This window comes from Myotis davidii, unplaced genomic scaffold (genome assembly GCF_000327345.1).
Source record: "Myotis davidii unplaced genomic scaffold, ASM32734v1 scaffold399, whole genome shotgun sequence".
Lineage (NCBI taxonomy): Eukaryota > Metazoa > Chordata > Mammalia > Chiroptera > Vespertilionidae > Myotis > Myotis davidii.
Genome location: NW_006292094.1, coordinates 4,585,721 through 4,594,997, shown reverse-complemented (window position 1 = coordinate 4,594,997; position 9,277 = coordinate 4,585,721). Strand labels below are relative to the sequence as shown.

General features: G+C 53.5%; 1 protein-coding gene across 2 annotated transcripts in view; it reads left to right on the top strand.

The window, feature by feature from the left end:
* The window catches only part of DAGLB (diacylglycerol lipase, beta), a 19,943-nt gene extending 12,261 nt beyond the window's left edge, over nt 1-7,682 (top strand). For both annotated transcript variants that reach the window (XM_015565119.1, XM_015565118.1), the window contains 6 exons: nt 3,713-3,793; nt 3,877-4,004; nt 5,274-5,342; nt 5,426-5,498; nt 6,488-6,735; nt 6,851-7,682. In XM_015565119.1, coding sequence (XP_015420605.1) covers nt 3,713-3,793; nt 3,877-4,004; nt 5,274-5,342; nt 5,426-5,498; nt 6,488-6,735; nt 6,851-7,031 — 780 coding nt within the window. In that variant the 3' untranslated portion in view covers nt 7,032-7,682. The remainder of the gene's footprint in view (nt 1-3,712; nt 3,794-3,876; nt 4,005-5,273; nt 5,343-5,425; nt 5,499-6,487; nt 6,736-6,850) is intronic.
* The last annotated feature ends 1,595 nt before the right edge of the window (nt 7,683-9,277 follow it).

Genomic DNA, 9,277 nt, shown 5'->3' with positions numbered 1-9,277 from the left:
GGTGGGGGGGGGCCGCAGTGACACCCCAGGAGCAGCAGAGCTGTTCCCCTCGGACAGGAAAACCCCGGAGGGAAAAGGGGAAGCGAGTCCCGGCTTGTGAAATACTCCCTCTGACAAACAGACCAAGTTATTTTCTTTTCGTTGAGAAATTCAGAAACAGACACCAGTGGGGTGGGTCCCCGCGCTAGGAGCTCCTGCAGGCGTGCCCGCTCGACTCCCCTGGTGTGCCTGGCCTGGCCCCCAACCTGGTGATCCCTCGAAATGTTTACTCCCAATGCCAGCATGGGACAGTCGGCTCAGCAGCGCTGGCCCAAGTTGCACACGCTGTCCGCACGCCCTCGCGGCCCTGAGTTCCTGTTTGGATGCGGGAGCTGCGAGAACCTCCCTTTGTCCCCAGCCCCGGCGTCCGGCCATGCCGCCCTCTGCCCTGTGGACTCGCGGGCAGCCTCTCCCTTTGTTGGTCTCTTGGCCGTTCTGCCTCATTGCCTGGCCCGTCTGCTCTGCTGGCCCAGAAAATGCACTGGACGCAGGAGACTCCAGAACCCCAGCCCCTTCCTCTGCCCGGCTCTTGGGGTGCAGCTCGGCTGGTGGCCAGGACGTGGCCCAGAGTCCAGAGCCTTCCCTCCTCCGCCTGCTCCCCGTGGGCCCCCCTTTCTACTAACAACGTGGTGTCCTCCCGCTGGCCGGCAGCGTCTCCTCACTTCCTGCCGGGCGTCTCTGCCCATCTCCTCTACGTCCCCAGCGCACGGCCCTCGTTTCTGGCCCAGGCCTCCTGGGCTGGGCCGTGGTTTCCCACCGTGGTCCCGGCCTCTAGTCTCTCACCATCCCAGCCTGTCCTGAGCGCTGTCCTCAGATCCTCTCTCTGGGACCTGGTCAGATCTCCCCTCCTTCTCGGGAAGCCCCAGCGAAGTTCGTGTTTCTCGTCAGCTCGCTGGTGCTTCCCGACCTGACCCAGCCGCCTTTCCGGCTCCTGGGCGCCGGGAGCTCGGGCCCTCAGCTCCGAGCCCCGCAGCCTCGGTCGGTCACCTGTGCAGCATGGGACGTGCAGATGTGGGGCCCCTTGCCCAGCAGTTGGGCTCCCTGGGTCCTAGGGACACACCCGCCTCACACAGGCCCCCTCTTGGCCTGATTCCCTTGACGTGTCTATTGCTGGGCGCCCCTGAGCCAGGCCCACCACCTGCTTTTGACCCAAGGGACTGCCGTCCCCACTGTCCCTCAGGAACCCGCCCGCCCAGCCTGACAGTGCGACACCCCAGCTGACGCCCCTCTCCCCACGCTCTTACAGGACATCCTCACCGACCTGTCGGCAGAGAGCGAGAACCTGGACCTGGGGTGTGAGGTGCAGGACTGCTTGGCACATAAGGTAGAAGCCCGGGGTCTGCTCTGGAAGGTTCTGTTCAGGTGGAGGGTCAGGACTTCCCAACTCTGAGTCTCCTGTTAACCGCCTAACAAACAGCTGCTCACGCCAGGGGCTGCGCACAGTGGGTGCTTTTGTGCTCACAGTGCAGGTTCTCTGGGCAGCCTGTCAGCGGCTGGCGGGGCAGTATTTGTAAGAGGCAGGCTCAGAGCCAGGGGTGACTTGCCAGGAGCCCCCCAGTTCCTGGGGTGAGTGTGGGAGTCCTCCCTTGTCATCAGAGGGGTGCTCTCTCAGGGTGGGCACCTCACCGCAGTGTCCGCGGCCCTGAAGCTTTTGATGCCCAGGCGTCACTTTTCATTTGAACTGTCTGGCGGCGGCGTTCAGTGCATTAGACATTCGGAGCGCTGTGGCCATCACCCCTCTATGGCCCGAAACTTCTTGTCATCCCATCAGCCCTGGTGCCATTGAGTCCCAACTCCCCTCCCCCAGTCCCTGGCCCCCACCGTCCACTGTCTATGAATTTGGTTGCTCTTGGGACCTCCTGTCAGAGGAATCGGTGTTCCTTTCATGACTGGTTTGGTTCCCTGTGCACCATGTTTTCAGGGTCCGTCCACACTGTAGCATGTGTCAGAATTCCTTTTCTTTTCAAGGCCGAATAATATCCCACTGCACATACAGATACCCTCTGGCTCATCCATTCACTCAGAGATGGGCATCTGACTACAGTGATGTTGCTGTGCCCGTGGGTGTACAGGGGTCTGCTCAAGTCCCGGCTTTTTCTTCTGGGTGTAAGTCAGAAGTGGGATTGCTGGGTATTTATTTAACTTTTTGAGGAACCTGAACTATTTTCCAAAAGATGCACGATTTTACGCCCCACCAGTGGGAGTTCCTGTTTCTCCACCTCTGCACTTCCTGTTCTGTTGAGGCCACCTCCTGTGGGTGTGGTGGCCTCTCGCGTGGTTCCATGTGCGTTTCCCTGGCGACAAGTGAGGCTGCGAAGCAGAGGGTTTAACACTTGAGGGGAGTTTGAAATGATACCAGGATGTCAGGGGTGCAGGGCAGTGGGCTTGTGCTGTTTCACACGCTTCAGTAGTCGTCATCTTAAAAACCAGATGCCTGACTTTTACAGATACGTGTTCCGGCAGGTGTGGCCGCCCACTGGACGGCGGTCAGTGAGGGGGCAGTGGCGGCTTTCATCCGTCACCGTTAGAGCTGGGCGGTGCTGCGAGTGTGAATTACTTCCCTTTAACCCTTGGCTATTTGTGCCCTGATTCATGAGAGTCTCGTTGAAGCACCGTGGGGCGTGTATGAAGGAAGTTTAAGCCAGAGTCGGGGCTTGGCTGCGGCTCGGTTCCTGCAGGACTCGCCTACAGTCAAGGCCGTGTGGCCACAGCTGCGGCGCGTGGGCCCGGCTGTTACCACCTGAGGTCTCCGGCTCCGGCTCCTCTGGCGGCAGCCCTTCCTCTCTGGCGGGAAGACAGCTGCTCCAGGCACAGGGCACGACCTGCCCTCCGCTCTTGGCTTGTCTGTGCCAGCGTTGGCTCTGGCACTGCCCACAGTAACTGGAGTGGAAAGCTCTGCACCTCAAACACCCTTGGCACCTTGTCTGTAAGGCATGTGCCAGGGAGACACCAGCAGCAGGTGTGGCCCAAGGGGTTTGGCTCTGACTGCCCAGAACCAGACACGTGACAGGTGCCCCGTAAGCGAGGAGGAAGCCGACTGCACTCGGACTTGTTGGGGGAAGGGGCCGGGTGGTTTGTCAGCAAGTGCTGCCAGCCTGCCCCGGGCTTCTCCTTACGAGGCGGCGGCTGGCCTGTCTGTGGAGCATTGTCTCCCCGTCGGAGCTGCTTGCCTGTCAAGACGCTGTGAGGTAGCTGTATCTATTAGGAAGTTTTACATCTTATTTTTTGAAATTAAATCAAAGCCTGACCTCCCTAAAATTCACTTCTGATGTTCAAGTTTTGCCTTTGCAAGAACAGTGGACACTTAATCAATGTCACTGATTCAGAACTTTAAGGCCATTTTGAAACCTGAGTCATTCATGATCTAAATCTGACCAACCACAGGGACTTGACCAGACTAGACTGGTACATCCACACGGCAAAACACTACGCAGCTACAGAAAATGCCATAGAAATACCCACTGATAAGGCAAGAGGTTCCTGATGTCACCCGCTTGTTCACGTGCCCACCTCCGCACCAGGTGCCAGGAATACAAGAGCAGTGGGCACAGCCACTGCCCGAGACGCTGCTCTCGCTGGGGGCAGGGTCACAAGCAAGTGCAGGGCACCCTGTCGCCCGTCGTGCCGGAGCCGGCCCTGCCCGGCCATCACTAACTGCCGCCTCTGTTTTCAGGGGATTTCTCAGGCTGCCAAGTACTTGTACCGACGCCTCGTCAGCGATGGGATTCTGAGCCAGGCCTTCAGCGTCGCTCCGGTGAGACTGTCCTTTTCCTTTTCTTTCATTTCCCGTCATTAGCTGTTTGGTCTGTGGCCTCACCTCATCCTTCTGTCCTTCAGGAATACCGGCTGGTCATTATAGGGCACAGCCTGGGGGCGGGCGCTGCAGCCTTGCTGGCCTTCATGCTCAGAGGCGCCTACCCCCACGTCCGTTGCTACGCCTTCTCACCGCCCAGGGGGCTGCTCAGGTACTGCTTCGTTTTCATGAGTGTGACAAGGCGCTACGCTTAAGTCATGAGTTAAGACTGGTCTTTTGTTGGTGATTTAATTTTTCATTCTCAGAAGTGTTTTCAAATACTGTTTAGTGAAGAAAGACTAAATAGCCTTTCTTTTAAAAAAAGTTTTATTGATTTGAGATGGAAACATCAATGATGAGAATCATTGATTGCTGCCTCCTACACAATCAAGGATGGAGCCCACAGCCTAGGCATGTGCCCTGACTGGGAATCGAACGTGACCTCCTGGTTCATAGGTTGATGCTCAACCACTGAGCCACTGCAGCAGGGCTGAAATAGCCTTTCATAGGTCTGTCCGACCATGGCTTTGATTTCCTAAACGATGTAATGCCAGATGGCATGCAATATTTTATTCATTTCAGGCACACAACACAATGATCCAGTATTTACATATATTGCAAAATAATCTCCACGGTGTCTAGTTAACATGTTACCATGCATTTTTTTCTTGTGATGACAACTTTGATTACTGTTAGCAACTTTCAAATATGCAATACAGTGTTAACTATAGTGGACTTGTTTTATAACTGGACTAGAGGCCCAGTGCACGAAATTCGTGCAGAGGTGGAGGGGTGAGACATCCCTCAACCCGAACTGTGCCCTCTCGCAGTCCGGGAGCCCTCACTCCTTATTGCTCGCCTGCTTGCTGCTCCTTAGCGCTGCTGCAGAGGTGGAAAAGGCTCCCACCACTGCTGCTGCACTCACCAGCTATGAGCCCGGCTTCTGGCTGAGCGCCCATGGGAGCGCACTGCCCTCCAGGGAGCAGCTCCTGCATGGGGCGTCTACCCCGATAGTCAGTGCGCATCATAGCGACTGGTCATTCTGCTGTAATGTTCGCTTAGGCTGTTATTATCTAGATGTTTCTACCCTTTGAGTCCCTTCATGCATTTTGCCCCTCTGCCACACACACCCTGGGCCACCGTCAGTCTGCTCTCTGTGAACTTGTTTTTTAGATAACACATATAAGTGAGATCATGTGGCGGTTGTCGTTCTGTCTGAATTATTCCACCTAATACAATGCCCCCAGGCCTATCCATATTTTGTCAAATGGCAAAATTCCACTATTTTTGTGCCCGAGTAACATTTGTCAGTGGACACTTCAGTTGTCTCCGTGTCGTGGCTACTGTAACTAGTGCTGCACTGAACGTGTGGGTGCGCATCATCTTTTCGAGGTAGGGTAGAGAAGGGAAACGTTACTTTTTCTTTTTTTTGAAATTTCAGCAAATCCCTTTATGAACACTCTAAGGACTTCACTGTGTCACTTGTCGTGGGCAAGGACGTGGTTCCCAGGTCAGTCTGCTGGTGCTCTGTCTGGGGTTGGGGTAGCTGAACAGACTGAGTACTGAGCGTCCATCTGATCTTTTGATAAACAGGCTAAGTGTGACCAACATGGAGGATTTGAAGAAGAAAATCTTGCGGCTGATTGCCCATTGTAACAAGCCCAAGGTAATGTGTGCCTGTGACCTGGGGAGGATGTTTCTAAATTCGAAGCCTCAGCCAGTGCAGGTGACGCTACCCTGGGCAGACTTCTCAGACTTCGTTGTGATTTGCTGTTGTACTTCTGAGCCCTTCTTGTGACCCACGATATCCTGATGCCTTTGGTCCCAAAGCTCAGAAAACAAGACTACCAGCTAGAATTTATGACACAACGGTAGGACTGTCCTGTGGAGTATCAGGCAGCCTTTACGAAGGGTGACATGAGCACTAGCTGATGAGCTCAGTGGTTAGAGCACCGGCCTGTACACCAAAGGGCTGTGGGTTCAATTTCCAGTCAAGGGCACATACATACCTGGGTTGTGGGTTCGCTCCCCACCCCAGGTTGGGGCACATGTGGGAGGCAACCAGTCTGTGCCTCTCTCCCTCCCACTCGCTCTGAAAAGCAATGGGAAAAGTATCCTCTAGTGAGGATTAAAAAAAAAAAGAATGGTGATGTGAGCTTATATTTACCAATAGTGAAAGCTATCCATGATGTATTGAAACGTTAAAAAACAAACAGGATATAAATAAGATATATGAGCTTCGATGAAAAATTTTTTAATCTCCCTTTAACCTTTGTTTTCTGACATTTTTTTGTTGCTAATCAGAAAAAATACTAAGAATTTAAATAAACTTTCTCATCAGCTATTCCCCACCCCCAATTTAAAACTATTCGTATCTAACATTTTTGAGGGAAGAGTAAAACTGGTTTGCAGAGTTACCTGAAAAGAAGGACAATTTTGCCTCAAAATCTGCATGATTTGTTTTTTAAATATTGCTTCTATATGATGGCTTCTTTGCCTAAGAGACACCTGAGTTTGGGCCCACTGGCCTCCACTCCTAAGATCCAACTAATAAGCAGCGAGGCATCTGTCCGCGCTCCAAGAGCTGCTGCCACCCCCCAGCTCCGGCCGCGAAGCCGGGAGTAAGTGCTGCTGCTTCTCGGTCCCGCCCTCTAGTACAAGATTCTGCTGCGCGGCTGCTGGTACGGGCTGTTCGGAGGGAACCCCGATGACCTTCCAACAGAGCTGGACGGGGGCGACCACAGCGACCTGACCCTGCCACTTCTCGGGGAGCAGAGCCTGCTGACACGCAAGTCCCCAGGATACAGACCCAATGACTCGCCCTTGGGGTCCCCCACCAAGTACCCCCCTCTCTACCCTCCTGGCAGGATCATCCACCTGGAAGAAGAGGGTCCTTCAGGGAGGTGAGCTGGGGGCGGGGCCCTGACCTGGCTCAGTCCACACACCATCTGTAATGAGACACGTCTGTGGAGTTCAACTTGAAGTGATGCTTTGCCAATTGATTCCTGTCTTTTTCAGATGTTCCTGCTACACTGCTCAGTACACTGCAAAGTGGGCACACGAATCCGAATTCAGCGAAATACTCATCGGCGGAAAGATGCTCACAGACCACATGCCGGACGTCCTGATCAGAGCCTTGGACAGGGTGTCCAACCAGGATGCCTGCATTTCCTGTCCCGCCACAGGAGGCTCTGCATGATGTGGACGTGGTGTGACCACAGCTACTGGAGCTGTCCAGGACTGCAGACGCGGACCGTTCCTTAGACTTCACATTCAAGTGAATCCCATGGCGCCAATGCAATGGTAGGAGTCTGACAGGCACTGGACGAGTCTAATGACCGGACGGTCCGAGATACCACTTTATCCCATGATCAGCACAGCAGGCTGAACGTGCACAAAGCTTCGCAGGAGCCTGTCCCCGGGACCTGCGGATTCCACCTGAGAATGGCCCAGGACAGCGTGGGACTTGGGCAGCCAGGTCTGGTCTGTACCCCCCCACCCCGCCACTTCCCACTGGCAGGGTCTTGTCCCTGTTCAGAGGAGCCTGAGCTGGGCACACAGGTGTGCAGCTTATTTAGCAAACAGATTCCTGGCTACACACTCAGTTCTCAGCTGGGAGGGTAGAGACTGGGGTTTACTCCTGGTGGCACTAAGGACTAAGGATTAGCCCTGAGCTCCTGTTGGGAATCAAGACAAAACCAGGTCAGGAAAGTGAGGGGAGACAGCTCCTGCCCCACGGCCACAGCCCTTCCTTGTTTACTCGCTCACTTGTTTCATCAACCCAGTTGATGTGAACATCCTGCTGGCTCTCGGAGTCGGCCAGGGCATTAATAAAGCGCTTACACCGTCACTGGTGTGTGTACAATGATGTGCTCGCCTACTGGACGCTTCCACGGCTCTGTTTTCCTGGGTGGCTTTAAGCAATCACCCTTCAAGTTTTTTTCCTGTCCACTGTAACAAAACGGAGTCGTCTTGGCCCTGTGGCTAGACTGAAGATTGCATGGACATCTGATTTCACTCCAACCCACAAAGCCCATAAAATGATGGTAAAGGGATTTCTTTAAAAAGCATAAGCCTGGCCCTAGCTCGTTTTGCTCAGTGGGTAGAGCATCGGCCTGCAGGCCAAAGGGTCCTGGGTTCAATTCCGGTCAAGGTCATGTACCTTGGTATTAGACACCTCCCTGGTCTGGGCTTGTGCAGGAGGCAACCAATCGATGTGTTTCTCTTTGTCTTTTCCTCTCTCTTCCCCTCTCCCTAAAAAGCAATGGAAAAGTACCCTCAGGTGAGGATTAACAACAAAAAAACATAAGCCTGCCCTGACCGGTATGGCTCAGTTGCTTGAGCATTGTCCCATGCACCAAGAGGTCACCGGTTCAAGTCCCAGTCAAGGCACATGCAGGAGGCTCAGCTATATTTACACAGTAATAATACAGACACTAAACAATGAGCACCAACCACAATAACCATACTGAGGGAATGGGAAAGGTGCTGGGCCAGAGGTATCGCTGGAAACAAAGCCCTCAGATCTCCCACGGTGGGAACGTCGCTGGTAATGGCTGAAACGGAAGAATCCAACCACCAACAAAAGCACAGGATTTAGACTGACCCCCGGAGAGGGTTTCATCAGTCCTGCGGTGCGATGAGGCCTCCATAAAAACCCAGAGGATGGTCCTGAGAGCTTCCGGGCTGGTGAACATGTAGTTATTTGGGGAGAGTGGCCCTGGAAGGAGACATGGGAACCCCGAACTCTTTCACCATACCTCGTCCCATGCATCTCCGTCTGGCTGAGGTATAGCCTTCTATAATAAGCTGGTAATCTAGTGAACAAAAAAAGAAAGCATTTAGAAGGATTTAGATTGTGAGGGCAAATATAAAAAATCTGTTAAAAGTACTCAAAGTAGTTGCCTCTGGGGAGGGTATAGAAGGGGAGGATTGCTATTTCTGTAGCAAGCTTCTAGAACTATTTGGCCTTTAAACAGCATATTTATCTTTGGTTAAAAAGAAACTCAAAAATAAAAGTCTTCCAAAGCAATAAACAAGAATATCCAGGAACCAGATTCCAGCGTTAACTACTGATGGCACAGCTCCAGGTTCCAGCCAGGGTCTTGAAGGCAGTGTTTCTGCCCCACCACCATGCCAACTGTGATCCCAGCATCTCATTTCAGCCCAGAGCCCTGGCTTGAGATGCACATGCAATGCGCACACGCGAGCCCCAAGGTGGGCATCATGGGAATATCTCACCAACGATCAATAGGTCCGAAACAACCACCCCCATCTGCTGACTCACCCATGTCTTGTCTCCGCTGGAGGGGCCCTCCCTGTGCCCGCATGAAAAGGGGATTGAAAATGAAGGTCTTCCACAGCCTAGGAATTTAAAGGCAAGTGAAAACGGACACGCCAGGGGGTCGTTCCCCGAGCTCTCAAGAACTCAAGAATGACCACTCA